The sequence below is a fragment of the Sarcophilus harrisii genome, chromosome 5 (assembly GCF_902635505.1).
Source record: "Sarcophilus harrisii chromosome 5, mSarHar1.11, whole genome shotgun sequence".
NCBI classification, from domain to species: Eukaryota; Metazoa; Chordata; class Mammalia; order Dasyuromorphia; family Dasyuridae; genus Sarcophilus; species Sarcophilus harrisii.
In genome coordinates this window covers 193,920,402-193,939,041 of record NC_045430.1, presented here as the reverse complement: position 1 = coordinate 193,939,041, position 18,640 = coordinate 193,920,402, and the positions used below count along the sequence as shown (strand labels likewise).

The window sequence follows — 18,640 nt, the reverse complement described above, 5'->3', positions numbered from 1 at the left end:
GTCATTTTGGTCCTCTTCCAAAATAAGACAACTAGCAGTGAAACTGCCGAGAGCAAAGGAGATGGGGTTTCATTATTAGACAACAAGAGCTGTGCAAAGATCCTTAAAGATCTAGTGTGTCTAACAAATCTTAGTGCAGATTTAAACTTTTAATAACTTAAGAAGTATGAATGCTATAAACCTACCAAAAAACTGAAAGGTAATTTAAAATGTAAAATATTGATGTTTCTTATTAAAATTGAACATTCCACTATCTAATACTATACATCATTTTAGTTGAGTTTCCAATTTTGTGTTAACTTTCCAACATTTTTTTTCCTCAGTTACTGAATGGATTCAATTTTTTATCTTTATGATCATCGGGATGAGGTTTTGATGCATATGCCAGTTTTTCTCTTTTTCCATCTTTATTTTAAAGATTTATTTAACAAATGAGTTCCAAATTCCCTCCCTCCCATTGAGAAGGCAAATAATATTTCAATTATACATTATATATTTATTATTTCCATTCCAAATATATTATTTCCATTATATTGGAAATATATGGAATTGTATATTTCCATATTGGTTATTTTAAAGGAGTTTTGCCAGGACTTCTTAAGAAAAAAAAAGGAAGAAGCCTTTCTTTACCCAACTACCAGTCTAATAGATTAAAGAGAAACTGTCCAACATACAAAAATGAGTGGGTTCCTATCTTGTTAAAAATAAAAAATAAATAAATAAAAATAAAAATTCATTGAAAATCAGAATCAATTAATTGTTTAATTAAATATTTAAAAATAAATTAAAATTAATTATTTAAGTAATTATATTTAAATTTTAATTAATTTTTAGTGTTTAAGAAATTTAAGTGACTAAACTCCCAAATGCGTTTTTTTTTTTTTGGTAAGTTTATATAAACACTTTTACTATGAAGTTATTAAAATTTAAAACCAGTAGAAGCAAAAGTTTTGTAGCCTCATCAATCCAGACCAGGCAGGGATTTTAGAGGTTTCCTCTTCCCCTTCAACTTTAGCTTTTAATAAATAAGGAAACTAGAACCAGGAGATGAGTCGCAGCACTAGAACGCAAGCCTCAGCTTCCAGCATCAATGCTCTTTTCTGAGCCCGTTTGCTCATATAAGTCGGGAGAAGAACGGAGAAGAGGCGCGTTCTAACCTGCGCAGCGAGCGCGCACAGGGTCTGAGCCCGGTAGGATCCTCCCAGGTCGCTTTCAGAGTCCGGCTCCTCCCACTTAGCCCAGCCTCCTTCTCCGTCCCACCCAGCTGCGCGCGCCGTCCCCCGCGGGATGGGAGGGGGAGGGAGCGAGGAGGGGCGGCGCGCTCCCGATTGGGGGCGTGGCTTCTGCTTTCCCTCCTCCTTCCTCCCAGCCGGCGGCCTTAAATGGAGAGCCTTTGGAGGCTTGGCAGACGACCGCCGAGCAGTCGATTGCTCTCGCTCTCTCTGCCTCCCCTGGCGGGCGGCTTGCTCCTGGCGCAGCTGTGTAAGTGGAACGGCGGCCTGTACGTGCGCGCGGGCGGCGCTGTTGCGGCTGAGGCTGCCTCAGAGGCGGCGTGGGAGGGGGAGGCGGAGGCGGAGGCGGAGGGGCTGCGGTTCGTCTCGTCGTCTCTGCTCACTCCCAAGCCTTTCCTATTGGGGGGGGGGTGGTGGATGAGAGCCGGAAACTTGCGTTCCGCCCCGCCCCCGTCGGTCCCCATGTGATGGCCACCGGCTCCTCTCCCAGCCCTCCGCAGGCCTCCTTGCGGGGGCTGGAGTCGGGGCGCGCGTGCTGCTGGTCGCACGTGGGCCCGAGTATGGAGACCGTCCCGAGCCAGCCCAGCCACTCCCCGGGGCACTAGCGCTCCCACCCCGCTTATTATATCCGCTTCTGTTAGCAAAGATAAGAACCTAACGCCGACCTTTCCTCTTGTTTTAAGGCGGAAGTCACTGTCTGAGATGGAGCGTACCCACACCCCGCTGGAGTGCCTGCTTCCCACTGGTACTGTGCTCCTTTCCCTCCTTTAAATACCGTGTCACTGATTTGTCCCCAACACGGGGGGTGGCGCCTCGGACGCCTGCATTGGAGGGGCGGCGGGCAGAGGTGTCACTGCCCCTGACCCAGGGAAATAACTGCCCGACAGCGTGCTCCGAAAGCGATTACGCACAAGCGTCTATCTGGCGACTGAAGCGTTTCCAAAGATTGAAACGGCTTCGAATTCAATACGCGGAAGTACTTCACCGGAACTCGTGAAAACTCAGCAAGCTGCCGTGCTTTCGAACGGGCTTTTTTTTTTTTAAGATTTAGATTTTTATGTTTAAAAATGTCACCTATGGAAAATGACATTCTTTATTGGGGAGTTTTAGAAGTAATGGTTACTGATTAAGTAATTAAGTAATGGTTAATTAATTAAATTAAGTAATTAAGTAATGTTAATTAAGTAATGGTTACTGATTAGCTTTGACCTTTTGGAAAAAAAAAAGCATTAGGCGTCGTTTTAAGGATGCCTTACAGGCAACTTCAGAATCGCTTTTAATATATGGGAAAAAATTCCATTGGCTGAATCCCTAGGCAAGAAATCTTGTTTTATAAAATAAGCCAATATGCGCTTTCCACAAGTAATTTTTATGGTTCCTTGCTCCTAATTCCAAAAAGCTGTTTGAAGTTTTGGAACAGACTTATTTGCTTTTGGAAACCATTTCAGTAATAGTTCAGTTGTTTCTGAAAATTAAGATGGTTCACTTTGTAATGCTAAAAATTGTCAGACTTTACCAGCTAGAAGTGTGACCAAAATTACCCTTCTAAACATTTTGATTCTCCTCAGTATGCTCCATTTCCAAGCATTTAAATATATATATATATATATATAATGTAACCATTCTATTTACCTTAATTTGAAGTAGCTGGTGGACTAACCAAGTTATTGTAATAAAAAAAGTAAATCACATTTTCTGCCAAAATTCTCCAGAGGCTTTTTTGTCTTCCAAGTAGTGTGATGCCAAAGTTCACTTTTAATGGACCAGTTCCTCCATTTGTCCTATTTCGTAATTCTGCCTTAAGGTTATGACTGTCCCTTCTTAATGATTGAGTTAAAGGTTTTATAGACATTCCTTAATGTCATTAGAATATCAGTAACCTCCTCCTATCCCCACCTAGGTCCCTCCTTTATGTCATTGTTCTTGTTATTGCATAAAAAGAGACTCTTTGAAGTGATAGTCTTGTCTAGCCCTGGGATCAATATGGATGCATTGGTCCCAGTATTTCTGTCCATTTAATAAATTATTGAATTGATCTCTAATCTCTCTTGCTCAGTTTCTTTGGCATTACAGTAGAAATACTTCTTAATGCTAATTCTTGCTTATCAATCTGTTGCTCTTTTTAGTATCTTTGTTACTCACTTTTTATTTCCTTAGTTACATAAATCTACTTATTTTTCTAGAATTTTAAAAAACTTTACATTGCATCTTCTACCGTTTTTTTTATTTGTAAGTAAATTGAATCCTGGTAATGTTTTAGTGATCAAAGTCCTTGATCAGAATTTATCTTTGAATATTTTCATCCAGTCTGTGATTTTACAAGGAGTAATTGAACTTTCGTTAATTTCTCCAGATTCAAGCCTGTTTTCTGTTGGTCTGGGAGGGTGTGTTGTTGTGCCAACCTTTACCTCTATGGCTCTGGGAAAAAAAATCCAGGAGGGCCCAGCCTCTACAGGCCAAGAATTCAGATCCACAACCATCCTGTCCATGGCAGAGACCCTAAAGTCTCTTATCTCCAATCCTGCTCATTGTCTCACTGGAGGGAGGTTACTGATATTCTAATGACACCTAAAATGGATAAACCTTTATCCTGTCAAACATTAAAGAAGGTACGTCTATAACCTAAAGATATAAAACCTTTATCTCATCAACCATTTAGGAGGGAATGATTATAGCTTGCAGTTTTGGGGCAGAGCAACTGAGCTAGACCTTTATCTCATCAAACCTTAAGAGGGTAAGGTTATATAACCTGAGGCAGAATAACTAAATAGGACAATGGGGACAATGGGGAAAGTCAGGACTTCAAAAGGTAACTTTGGCACAACAGCATTACTTAATTTTAGGGAAAAAAATAAAATGTACAAAGGTAGAAAAGTTTCTCTTAACATTACAATATGAGTTTCTCATATCATTTCCAATTGCTTAGGTACAGAGCGTTTTCCTAGAGGCAGATTGAAATTCTCTAAAATTTTGGATTTTTAGTCTTTGGGCCTGAAGCTCGTGCCTTCCTTCTTTTCTTCCTCCCTCCCTTTCCTCCCTCCCTCTCTCCCTTCCTTCTTTCCTCCCTCCCTTCCTTCCTTCCTTCCTCCCTTCCTCCCTTCCCCTTGCAAAAAATTTTGTTTCTTCTTTTCCCCTCCTTCCCTCCAACCCCTCCCCTAGATGGCAGGTCCCATACATGTCAGATATGTTGAAGTGTATGTTAAATACAATATATGTATAGATATTTATACAGTTATCTTGTTGTACGAGAAACATTGGATTTTGAAAGAAGATAAAAATAACCTGACAAGAAAAAAAACCAAAAATGCAAGCAAACAATAACAGAGTGGAAATGTTATGTTGTGGTCCATATTCATTTCCCAGTGTTCTTTCTCTGGGTGTAGCTAGTTCTGTTCATTACAGATCAATTGGAACTGATTTGGATCCCCTCATTGTTGAAGAGAGCCACATCCATCAGAATTGATCATCATGTAGTATTGTTGATATATAATGATCTCCTGATTCTGCTTATTTCACTTAGCGTCAGTTCATGTACATCTCTCCAAGCCTCTCTGTATACATTCTGCTGGTCATTTCTTATAGAACAATAATATTCCATAACATTTACATACCATAATTTATTCAGCCATTCTCCAGTTGGTGGGCATCCCTGCAATTTCCAGTTTCTAGCCACTACGAAAAGGACTGCCACAAACATTTTTGCACATATGGTTCCCTTTTCTTTCTTTAATATCTCTTTGGGATGTAAGCCCAGTAATAACACTGCTGAATCAAAGGGTATTCTACCCATTTTCTTTAGGTTAGACACCCAAATAGAGGCAGAAGTGGCATTGTACAGTGAAGGAAATAAAGTCATAGATAATGTGACTTTGACCCTAAATCTATGAATCATTTGCAGGCCCTTGATAGTTTAGAATTACTCCAGGGGTCCTCAAACTTTTTAAATAGGGGGCCAGTTCACTGTCCCTCAGACTGTTGGAGGGCCAGACTTTAGTAAAAACAAAAACTTTGTTTTGTGGGCCTTTAAATAAAGAAACTTCATAGCCCTGGGTGAAGGGAATAATCGTCCTCAGCTGCTTCATCTGGCCCGGGGCTGTAGTTTGAAGACCCCTGCTAATGTCTAGCTGTCAAAATGGCTGCTACCTTGACTTACCAGTAATAAATTCTTTGCAATTCTTGGCAGTTGGGGGAGGAGGAAATTATTTTAAATTACCTCTATGACCAAATTTTTATTGGGGGATCTTGAAATAAGCTCTTTCTCCTTGGTTCCCATGGGGGTAGAAGTATCACATCTATATATAATTTCTTAGCTTGCTGGGCCTGTTTTCCTGTCCATAAAGGAGTGAAGATAAGACCTTAAGCTACTTTTACCTAAATAATTTTAGGATTGATAGCTGAAAGGGACCTTAAAGATCATTTAGATCAAACTTTTTATTTTACAAGTAAACGAGCTATCTTATGGTGGTGAGAGGAAGATACTTTATATAACTTAGAGAGCTATGATTTTGATGTAGTTTATACATACTGGGATAAGAATTTCCCTACCCTATCAGCAGTAGTACTTACTGACACACTTAGAGCTCCTGAGGTAGTGTAATGTCAAAAGAAACTGAGCAAGACAGAGATTAGAGACCTATTCAATAGTTTATTAAATGGAGAGAAATACTGGGACCAATGGATCCCAGGGCTAGAAGAGACTATCATCTCAAAGAGTCTATCCCAGAGTATAGGGACAGCAAGCCTTTTATGGAATAATAAGAACAATGACATAATGCAGAGACCTAGGTGGGGATAGCCTCATAGATGGAGGTTACTGATATTCTAATGACATTAAGGAATGTCACCTTTATCTTCAACTATTAAGAGGGGACGGGTCATAACCTTAAGGCAGAATAAGAAATAGGACAAATGGAGGAACTGGTCACCCCATTAAAAGTGACCTTTGGCATTACAGTAGGTTGTAGAAATTGGTTTTTCTCACCAAACCTTTGACTTGAAACTATAACCTTAGCTTGGGACATGGACTTCTGAACTACTGCCCTAGTTTCTGTTACAGTTCAAGCATTGCAATATTTATTGAATGAGAGAGTGTAACTTCAGGCCTTGGTCTGTTTGCTATCTTTATTCTACCACCAATTTGTTCTCTTCTGTCTGTTCTCTTTTTTGACCTTACCAATAACATAATTTTTTTGTCTTATCATCTCCAAAGGAATACACTGGACTCTGTCCCTTCTCCCCTCCATTTTTAGTTTTCCTAATGGTCTGTCCTATTGATAGCTATTAGGAAACAAGGTTAACAAAATAACAAAACATTTTGTAAGTTACAAAGTACAAGTTTTCTTAAAAGTTTTTAGTACTAGGAATCTTGTGTTACTTTTGGGATCTGAATAGATACGATCTTTCTTAGCTTCTGTCTTTTATTGATTTATCTTTTTAAATTTTTTTTTGTCTTTAAAATAAAACCTGACATAGCTCTCTCTCTCCCTTCACTGGGCTGGTACTCTTTGCTTTTTCTCATTTTAGTAATCATCTTTCTCATCCCAATATCCATCAAAAGGATGGAGCTTTGGGGATTTTAGAGAGTCCACATGCTAGTGATCGTTGGTCTGCTTGTTTGAGACAGACTTTCAGAGTTATTTACTTTTCAGTGAAAAAAAAATAAAAGCTTCTAGACTGATATTTTGATTTAACTTTATGTGGGAAAGACACCTTTAGATCAGTCCCTGGTTGAAAGTTAGTGGATTAAACTTTACCTTATAAGTCTTCTTTTCTCCTAACAGAGACTCAGCTTTGATTTTTACCTCTTCTGTGAGTTTAGTTTTATTGTCATGACATACTTTATCTACTAACTCTTTTACTCAAATCTCTAGTTTGAAGTGGACATTTTTTAATTCCTTCCTTCTCAGTTTATTTATCAGGAAAAGTCTGGAAAACCAATATAGTTATTTCTTTTCTCCTAGAGATATTAGTAACTTAACAAAGGGCAAACTCTGAGGCAGAACAGTGCAGTTCTGTAATATGTCTTTTGGGAAGTGACATCATTCACTGATATTAGCAGTGAATGGTAGACAAAGAGGAGACAAATGGAGAAGTCAAGCAATAATTCAGCAGTGTATGGATTATAACGGGATCAGTTCAATCAATATAATATGCATCTCTCTATGCTCAAAACTGTATAGGGATATAGAGAAGTAGAAAGCCTGCTTCTGCCCATCAAAGAACATATCCATTTTAGGAAATAATATCAACACACATGGAACATAGTGAACAATACAAGACAGTGTATTTAAATGCTACATTATATGTCATGGAACTTAACAGCTATACTAGTTGAGAGAAGTGGGTTTCCTGTATATATTGAAAGGTTCACAGAAAAATTCTTGAAGGTGAGATTTGATTGGTACTTAAAGGTTGGATAGAATTTATATGGAAGAAAGGAAAAAGAGGATCATAAGAATGATGTAAAGTAAGATACAAAGAATAATAATAGGTAACATTAAGTGAATTCTCTATGTATTATCTGAGCCTGATATTTTGTTGTGGAGAATGATTTTCCTACCTTCTTATCCTAGAGTAGAAAGGGTGAGTTGGAATTGTGGAAAATAAGGTTATGTAGGTAGGATAGGGATTAAAAGAAGCTTGGAAAGCCAGACTGACATGTTTTGATTAGTTATGGTGGGAAATAGAAACAATATTGTACAATGAACATAAGTGCTGGATTCGAGTGAAAGGGTCTGGGTTCAAATCCTAGTTCAACTGTTTATTACTAGTGTGAACCAGTTTAAGTCATGTATTTCTCTAGTCCCTGTTCCTCATCTGCAAATAAGGAGTTAGAATATACTCTAGGATTTTTTTTCAGATTTACATTTATGCTCCTATAAATGGAAGAATAATTGTGCTTTAGTGTGGATGGAATGAGCCTACTGTATTCCGGGCATTTTTTGGACAATTCTTATTTATTCCTTCCAATAATCCTGATAAGTAGGGGCTATAATTATCTTCATTTCAAGTGAGGAAAGTAGGAGGAAAGTAAAGGGTAAAAATGTCCACTAAGCAAAAAAATATAATGCCTCTCTTAAAAAAAAAAATGTGCCAACTATTTGTCTATTTGTTTACTGCATGTAGTCCATGATGCCTTCTGACTAGAGATTCCACGATTAGAATGTCAAGCCAAACAAAAGCTTAAGTATTTCTGAATGAATGAATGAAAAACAAGTGCTCACTATATGTAAGCTATGCTAAGTGTTGAGGCTTCAGATAAAAAAATAGAGCAGCCCTGCTCAAGGCAGTCAAGCTGCGTGAAACAATACACAGAAGAGGATTTAGCTGTAGTGTCCCATGGCAGATAACAGTGCCCAAGGGTCCAGGGGGACCTTGTAAGTCAGATGGTAGTGCTTGGGATTCAGCAGGCCTGTTTATTCTTTATGTTACCAAAAGGGTTGTAGTTAGTGACCTTGTCAAGTGGTGTATACAGTCATGTTCCCCTTCTAATTGAGGGTGAGAAACAGGGTAGAATCTTGAAAGCTCATTTCCATTTGGAAAAGGAAAGTAGACCTGTGAGTTTGAGTGGAGTGGAAATTCTGAGTTCCCTTCCTCAGAAATGATGATAGTATTGATGAGATTTAGGTTTTGGGGTTCCCTTTCAGGGAACCAAATGATGAGGTCTAGAAACCAAAATGAGATAAGGATTTCTGGTGGTCAGGAAATTAAATGATAAGGTCTAGTGGCAGGTTCAGGGAACCAAATGGAGAGGTTTGGCTCCCCTATACCCCCTTGGGATTCGGTGCAAGGGTAGGGAGTTTTGGGGACTCCCTTCTGGCGGGCAAGAGTCCCCTGTAAAAGAATTTACAGACCCAAAAATTTAGATTGATAAAAGAGGTTTATTATGAGGATTGGAAGTAAAGTTAAAGTCTAGTCTAGTTAAGGAAATAGGTGAGAGTAGAGAAGGGACACTGGAAACAGTGGACAGAGGCTCCTTGGGATTCCAAGCATAGCACAGCTGGCATATTTGGAACCTCTGCAAAGAGAGGGTTTTAGTTTGACTCTTTTATAATAGGGGGTTTTGGCTACAAGCTGAAGGGAGCTTGTGGGTGGAGTCCCAGGTTGGCTCCTCACTGGGTTTCAGCTAGGGTTAGAATCTGAATTAAATTCAATAAATTTCAGGACTGAGCTGGCCCCACCCAGATAACAAAGATGAAACTTTGTGCTTGGGATGGAATCCCCTCACTGGGGCAGAGTCCAAGGTTTTTTTCCTTTAAGGATTTTCAGTTTTGGGGTTCCCTCTTCAGAAATTGCTGTTGATTGTGAAGGACAATATACTCTGTACCCGTGCTGTGATGTTCATATAGAATCCTTGGGCTGAAATAGTGCAGTTATAGGGGGGGCAACAATAGGCATGGATTATAAATCCTGTGACTACAAGAGTGACATTGATCTAGAAAAGTTAAGTAATTTGTTGAAGCTTTCAAGGAGGGCCAGTCCAGATTGAATACAAAAATTTATTTATTTTGATTCTCATGGTTTAGAGGGTTTTTTCCCCTTCTTTTTGCATTCTAAATTCTCACATTTTATACCAAGGAATACAACTTGACAGCACTTTTAAAGCTTTATCTTCTGACCTTCCATTTTAATTATCCCGTTTCAGTCCTCAATTAACACTCCTTCCCCTCTATATCTACCTTCCTCTTCTTCCTCCCTTCTTTGCCCCCATGCATTTTTTTAAACTAGAGATCCTTGTGTGTTTTTGTTATTGGGTTGCTGCTATGCAGTCATGGTGGTACAGGACTTTTAGTTTTTGTTGTGTTCTCTCCCTCCTCCACCTCTTTACTGTTTGTTTTTGTTTTGAGCCTTTCTGAGGGTTTTGCCCTTTAGATAAGTTTTAGATCTTTTTCTTTTTTTAAAAAAAATAACTTCTTAGTTTTCATCCCCATATTCAGAAAAGTCTTCTTACTTGTAGCCACTAGGTTGACTAGTGGAGAGATTAAGGAAAACCTCAGTTTGGATTCCTTTTCAGATATTTCCTAATTACTTGATCCTGGACAAGTCACTTAACATCTGAGTATCTGTATCTGTACAAATATATAATAATAGCACCTAATTCCCAGAACTGTTGTAAGTGTCAGCTGAGATTAATATTTATAAAACACTTAGGACAGTGCTTGGCACATAATAGGTGCTTAATAAATGTTTATTTCCTTTCAACAAAGAAGAACAATTAAGAAAAGCAGATTGACCAAAACAGGATATATGGTATTCTATACTGTAATCTACCTTTTTACGGAGAAGGAGGAAGAATTCTTCATTATCAGGCTTCTGGAGTCAAGATTGACTTTCATGGATCTGAAATCTGATGTCTTTTAGTGTATTTTAATGTGATTGTGACCAGTGTGGACCAGTGTGTTTTTTTTTTTTTTTCTCTCTCTCTGTATGAGGTCACACAAGCCTCTTCAAGTTTTTTTTGAATGCCATAATTTATTCAGATATATCTCAAATAATGGATATCTACTTTATGTGATATTTATTTTGTGAAAATGTTTATATTTTGCTACTACAGCAAGCCTATTGGTTTAATTCTAGTGGAATGTATTGGTATTGAGTAATCAGGGACTCAGAAGCAGAAACATGTAAGTGTTAAGTTAACCATTTATGTTTCTAAGTGTTAATTGATAACTCATAAACAGAATCACTAATTGGGATTAACTCTGGATTCTTTCAGAACAAAGCAGGAAAGAAGAGCCTGGACATTCTTGTATGAGTCAGAGTACAGTCAATGAAAAGATTGTTGTACTGCTTTTACTCAAAGGTTGTTGGGGAGGCTTGTAGAGCAAATAATCTTATGATAGGATCTTTACAAGGGTGAAAAGATTTAAACAGAGCCAAGAGTGGATTTCTGAATATAATAATAGGGAACTAAAAATTAAATTCATAAAATTCATAAAAAAAATACTTGATCCAATTTATCATCATTGTCTTTTAACTATCTAAAATTAACTGTCTAAAATTATTTTAATTTGGTTTTTGTTGTTCTTTTTATTAAGTGATTAGTGCAATATTTAACCTGCCAATTCTGGACAGTGTTAGTTAACCTTTTCCTAGGAATTTCTAGAGTGAATATTACCTTCAAAAATCTTACTGTCTACCTATGGTAAACTAAAAGATCAATTTCCTTGTTCTATGTGAGTAATGCCAACAGAATGTTTTCCTTAGAATTCTAGTTTGCAAGTTAGACTCAGGGGCAGGAACTTTATTCTTCTATATATCCCCCCCTTATCATTTATCACTAGATCTTATATATTATATGCACTTGATGGGTACTTTTAAATTTGCATTTCTGCTACATTCAAGAAAGCTACTGGGCAAAAGTTACCCTAATCCTGTTAATTTTTAAGTTTTGAGAAGAAAAAATAAATAGACCAATAAGAGAGAGGAAAGGGTATGAGGAAGCCTATTGTTTATCTGTATAAACAATTTATGAATAATTGATATTCAGCCCTCTCATTAGGCCATTATTCAAATATCTTTGAAGGCAATATATCTTTTCTTAGTTCCTTAACTGAGAGATCCAATAAAGTCTTTAATTATTCTTGTGATAACTGCGACCTATTGTTACATTTATTAAAAGTCTGTACTATTTAAAAAACTGGGCTGTAAGCCCAAAAGGAATCTCCAAAGATTTGTGGTTTTGTCTGTTCCCTACAGACCTTATCATCATAATTGAAGGTCAAACTTTGTTTTTATTAGTGCTTTGACTGCTTATTCTTTTTTTTTTTTTTTTGCTTCAGAATATATTATTTTTATTAAATGGATTCATAGAATCTTAGCATGAGAAGGGACCTCAGTAATCTAATCTTAATCTAACTTGAAGTTCTTCTGTATCTTGGATACTCATCTAGCCTTTCCTTGAAGTAAGTCATTAATGGAGAAATTTATTACCTTTCACTCCAAGGTTGCCAGTTCTATTTCTAGTGTCAGAATGTTAGCACCCTGAGGGTAGGAGCTGTTTTAATTTTGTCTTTCTATCCCCAAGATTTACCATAATGTTCTTTCTCGGTAGGTGTTTAATAAATTTGCTGATTCATTGTTTTTCATAGATTTTGTGCTCTGAAGAGTTTATATAGAAAAGTCTTCATATTGAGAAATCTTTTCCCTATACTATCTACTATTGGCTGACGTTTGTTTTCCATGTCTTTGCAGAACAAAAATATGAACAATCTCCCATAAATGATATTGAAATATATGAAGACAGCAATCATGATCACTTTTCTGTCCCTACTCCTTCCTTCTCCAGCTTAAGCAATTTTTTATATCAGTTCTTTTAAATTAGATATGTTTGTAATAGTCATACTAGCCTAGTCTCCCTTGTGGATGTATTATAACTTCTCAGTGTTTCTTAAAATCTGCTGCCTAAAATAGGAAAAGGTATTCCATTGTGTTCTGATCTGGGCAGAATATGCTAGACAATCACCTTCATTTTGGTTCCTAAATTTTTGCTAATTTAATTTAAAATCTTAATAATTGCCTTGACTGTCACACATTACATTATTGATTCATATTAAATGTGTATTCTACCAAAACACTTAAGTCAAATCTGGACTCAAATACTAGCTTTGTGACCCTGAGCAAGTTACTTAATCCTGTTTGCCTGAGTTTCCTCATCTGTAAAATAGACTGGAGAAGGAAGTGACAACCCATTCCAGTATCTTTGCCAAGAAAACCCCAAATGGATTATGAAAAGTTGGACGTGATTGAAAATGCTGAACAGCAACAAAAAACATGATTGACTGTTCAGTCCCATCCTGAACTTACAGCTAACTTGAAGCTACAATTACAATTTGACGGCTAATTAAAAATCTCAGCTTTTTTTTTTTTTGGTGGGACTTTACATTTATGCTTATTAAATTTTAATATATTACATGACCAAAGATCTTCAGATTAGATAAATAACTTGCTTATGGTCACACAGCTAGTATGTGCCAAAGGCAGAAATTGAACTCAAGTTTTCCAGGCTCTTAAGCTGGCCTACTATCTACTCTGCTACTCTACCTCTCTGAGGATACAAAACTAAGAATTCAGCAATTCGCAATTTATTACCTCTTTTTCTGGCTTTTCTTGTTTCCCTAAGTGGACTCAAATTAATGCTTGGTCATTTCAAAAAGGGCTCTTTGGTGTCCTTGATTCCCTTGGTTCCTTGAATTTCCACCATCTCTGCTAAACTCCCTGCCTTGGTTGATGAATTTCACCACTCACCCACTTGGTTCCTTTTCTTCAACAGCTAAGTATGAAATAATTAAACAGTCTTTCTTGAACCTACTACACATTTGTATCCTCAACAGGGCCCTAACTTTTGCATTGGTGATAAACTTTATTGATTTTCACATTTCTCTTTAGGAGGTCTTCTCTTAGCCTTTCTCTTAGGTTACTTTTAGCAGATTACTTAACTTCCTACTTTGTTTAAGAATTTAAGCCCACTGCTGTGACTTGTATTATTTCTCCTTTTCCAACTCTCCGAGTCCCCCTCTGTCCTTATTCATTTCCTCATATCTTGTGCTCTCTGAAAATGAGGTTTTTCTATGTCTGTTTAAGAATAACCTTGCCACCTAGATCCTCTTTCTTTCCTCAATCTAACTCTTCTTTTTAAAACCCTAGTCCCATATTTTAGTTGTTTGATGGAATATTCTACCAGTTAGATTTGTGAATGTAGCTTAAATATGATAGGTCAGTAGTGTTGTGGAAAAGTAACAATGCTTTATGTTACCTCTAGCCATCAAGGAGGCCAACTGTGCTTCTCAGAGAATATCCTATGGTGTCACTGTCAGAATTAAATAACCCAGGTCTGACCCAGGAAGGAAATTTATTTCTTTTCTTTCCTTTCCTTTCCTTTCCTTTCCTTTTCCTTTTCCTTTTCCTTTTCCTTTTCCTTTTCCTTTTCCTTTTCCTTTTCCTTTTCCTTTTCCTTTTCCTTTTCCTTTTCCTTTTCCTTAAATAAATGTTCAGTATATGACATACTTTGGTATTTATATCCTGAAGAATGTAGATTTTATTGGATTCCATAAGGACAGAAAAACTCAGGCTATGTACACACACAGACACACAAGAGACACACACCTATACATACACCTATATATATGTTTTTAGTAGTCTATGGCATGGTCTCTTATCTTAAGCACTTGGTGTGGACAGGCTGTCAGGTCAGTCTTTTCTCCACACACTATGTATATATCTCATTTTACTTCTTAGTGGCCCTGCTTAGCAGCAGCATCTTTCAAATTCTAGTTGAATGGACCTTTGTGGATACTGGCCACAAAATTTCTTATAAGTTTTTATGTCTAGGTAATGGAATGAAAAGAATTTGCTAAATATCACTGCTGCTTTGCACAAACAAAACCACTGCAGCCAAGATTAGAAGGGAAGTGGAAATCGGGGGGGAAAATTTTTATATCCAGGGGTTCTGATAAAGGCCTCATTTCTAAAATAATATATATAATACCATATATATTATATATAATATATAACATGTGACTCAAATTTATAAACAGTCAAGCCATTCTCCAATTGATAAATGGTCAAAGGATATGAACAGACAATTTTCAGATGAAGAAATTAAAACCATTTCTAGCTCTATGAAAAAGTGCTCTCACTATTGATTAGAGAAATGTAAATTGAGACAACTCTAAGGTACCACTATATACCTCTCAGTTTGGTTAAGATGAAGGAAAAGATAATGATAAATGTTGGAGGGGGTGTGAGAAAATTGGGACACTAATGCATTGTTGGTGGAGTTGTGAACTGATCCAACCATTTTGGAAAGCCATTTGGAACTATGCCCAAAGGGCTATCAAATTGTGCATACCCTTTTATCCAAAAATGTCTCTACTGGGTCTGTATCCTGAAGAGATAATTAAAACAGTGAAAAGGACCCACATGTGCAAAAATGTTTGTGGTAGCCCTTTCTTTTTGGCAAGGAATTGGAAACTGAGTGGGTGCTCATCACTTGGGGAATGGCTGAATAATAATGGTATATGAATGTTATGGAATATTATTGTTCTGTAAGAAATGATTAGCAGAATGATTTTAGAGAGGTCTGGAGAGACTTACATGAACTGATGCTAAGTGAAATGAGGAGAACCAAGAGAACATTTTACACAGCAACAAGATTATGCGATTATCAATTCTGATGAACTTGGCTCTTTTTAACAGTGAGGCAATTGAGACCAATTTCAATGGACTTGTGATGGAGAGAGGACTGTGGAGACTGAATGTGAATCATGACCTAGTATTTGGTTTTTTTTTTGTTTGTTTTTTGTTTTTTAATTTAATAGCCTTTTATTTACAGGATATATACATGGGTAACTTTACAGCATTAACAATTGCCAAACCTCTTGTTCCAATTTTTCACCTCTTACCCCACCCCCACCCCCTCCCCTAAATGGCAGGATGACCAGTAGATGTTAAATATATTAAAATATAACTTAGATACACAATAAGTATACATGACCAAAACATTATTTTGCTGTACAAAAAGAATCAGACTCTGAATTATTGTACAATTAGCTTGTGAAGGAAATCAAAGATGCAGGTGTGCATAAATATAGGGATTGGGAATTCAATGTAATGGTTTTTAGTCATCTCCCAGAGTTCTTTTTCTGGGTATAGCTAGTTCAGTTCATTACTGCTCCATTAGAAATGATTTGGTTGATCTCGTTGCTGAGGATGGCCTGATCCATCAGAACTGGTCATCATCTAGTATTGTTGTTGAAGTATATAATGATCTCCTGGTCCTGCTCATTTCACTTAGCATCAGTTCGTGTAAGTCTCTCCAGGCCTTTCTGAAATCATCCTGTTATGACCTAGTATTTGTTCCTTTTTTGTTGTTTGCTTACTTTTTTCTTTTCTCTTTTTGACATGAATTTTCTTGTGCAGCATGATAGATGTGTAAGTATGTATAGAAGAATTGCACATATTCAACATCTATTATATATGAATTTTTATATATATATATATATATATATATATAATTATAATCCATGTATAATCCATATATATAATCCATAAAATATAATATAAATATAAATATAATAAAAATATAATAAAATATAATCACTTATGGATTCTTTGCTGCCTAAAGGAGAAAGTGAGGGAAAGGGAGAGAGAATAACTTTGAAACTTGTAGGGGTGAATGTTGAAAAACTATCATTGAATATATTTTGAAAATTAAAAGCTACTATTAAAAATAAATAAGTAAATTTCAAAAAAATTACTGTTACTGAGCAATAAAGATGCAAATAGAAAATTACTGTCATGGAACTTATTCTAATTAGGGAAGACCCACATATAGGAGTGTCCCATTGACAGAACAAGTAGAAAGGCCTGTGGTGGTCCTTGTGGTGTTGCAAGGTGACTGCAAAACTCCAGGAATCCTTAAGGTGATTTAAAGCTGCCAAATCACCTTTCTGTATGTCTAAAAGTCTATCTTGGAAAAGATAGTGAGGCCTAACGGTCTACCTTTTTACCAGGGGGATTGTAGTTAAATTGTTCTTTTCCAAGCAATTTGAATGGCCATAGCTCTGAAGGAAAGTGTACACTAGTTCCTAAAATGCATTGAGAAGATGTGACCTTAGAGAGGCTGAGGGGCATAATGGGTAGGCTCTGAATTTGAAATCATGGAGATCTGGGTTTGAATTCCATCTCAAATACTTAGTAGCTATGTATCTCTGGACAAGCCACTTAACCTCTCAGTGCCTCAGTCTTCTCATCTGTAAAATGAGTAGGTTGGATTCAATAACCTCCAAGGTCCCTTTCAGCTCTAAATTTATGATCCTATGCCTCTGTGGTTTGTACTTTTAACACTTCAGTGGCTGTGTGGTTATTCTACACTATAAGCAGATTTTCTTTTCATGAGGGTTCTTGTTCCTGTTTTTGTGTAGATGAGCTTGTTTGGAATGACATGTAGAATACTTCATTGTTTATTCCCTTATTTTTTGTTGCTGTGGGATCAACACTTGTCTGTTTTTAAACTCCTAGGAATAAGCTCTCTTTGTTGTTGTTTTTCAATCCCAAAATGTAGCAAAGGAGTTTAGCCAAGTTTTTCAACTTGCTATGTTTTTCTTTTCTCAAAAATTCTTTAAGTTGCTTCAGTATAAGCAGTTTGGGTTTAAATTAAGAGTGCAAATATTCTGGGTATTTTGTATTACAATGTATTTCCCCCTGCCCCTTCTTCATCCTGAAAATATTGTGATAACTTTTATTTATTTATTTTCTTGATTATCTTATGTAAATTGTTTTCTGCATCTAAAATCATTATTATGAGGAGGAGTCCAGATTTTTCTTCAGAGTTATCTAGGAGCCCAAGATACATAGAAAAAGTTAAGAGGTCCTGTTTTAGTGGCTTTGAAGCTTCCCATTTCTTGCTGTAGTGACTCACATCTGCCTTGACAAAGGGTATAGTTTCTCAATGGCCCTTCTTACTAAGTCTTTTGAATCCTATATACAGAGATCCTAGATTTCTAGCACTTGATGATTTCAAGCTAGTCTTGATTTGCATTGGTATGTAGCCCCAAACTTTTAGAGTGGTTTTACATTTCCTATCTCTCTTCTTATTACTTGAGAAAAGATGATAATCAGATTGGAAAATGTTGCAGAATATTTCTATTCTTGTGCTAATGATTCCTTTGTTAATGAATGTATATTCCATCATATCCATTCATAATAAAATTTAAAAATGATAGCTCAGTTCATAAAGCAGCTGAAAATAAGGAAATTGAATATTTCTGCTAACAAAGTTTCATGTCTACTTAAAACTTTCTTAGTATAGGCATCTTACATTTTAAGATTTATTCCCTTCAGTCATAAAAAATAGCATAGATGAAATGCTATTTTAAAAAGACAATTAAACATTGAAAATGACTGCCTGAATTTCAGAGGGGTCTAGTTTTTACTAATACTACAAAGTGAATGGTGTTTAAAGAATATATTCTTACAAAATATCAAATGCTTTTAAATGACACACAGATTCATATGTCAGGAGGATTCAGTACAGATAACAATAATTTTTATTGGATTATTTCAGCAGCAAACCAAGCTAATTTAGTATTAAATTTGAAAATTTTACTACTTGGGAATCAGTGAATTTACAAATTAAGTTTTCACTGCCTGTGTTGACCCATGTATATCTAAGATCCGGAGTGAGTTTTATGTGTTTGTATTTTTACATGAATTAAAAGCAAATTAGAAAACAACACCTATTTTCTCATTTGAAAGAAGGAGCACCTTTATAGGTACCATGTGTTCTAGGGAGGTCTTTGAAATAGCTTGTGCTGTCTCATCTGGTTAAGCCCAAAAATGGAGCCTGTGGTATGGATCAGCCGAATTTTATTATGGACAATAAAAGGCTTTGAACAGGCTGGGGATTG

At 36.5% G+C, this 18,640-nt stretch overlaps 1 protein-coding gene across 3 annotated transcripts in view; it reads left to right on the top strand.

The window, feature by feature from the left end:
* The first annotated feature begins 982 nt into the window (after nt 1–982).
* The window catches only part of TPK1 (thiamin pyrophosphokinase 1), a 506,842-nt gene continuing 489,184 nt past the window's right edge, over nt 983–18,640 (top strand). For 2 of the 3 annotated variants that reach the window (XM_031939305.1, XM_031939307.1), the window contains exons 1-2: nt 983–1,482; nt 1,916–1,977. In XM_031939305.1, the coding sequence (XP_031795165.1) occupies nt 1,935–1,977 (43 nt within the window). In that variant the 5' untranslated portion in view covers nt 983–1,482; nt 1,916–1,934. Of the gene's footprint in view, nt 1,483–1,627; nt 1,978–18,640 lie in introns of those variants that run through there. The other variant, XM_031939306.1, reaches the window with a different exon arrangement.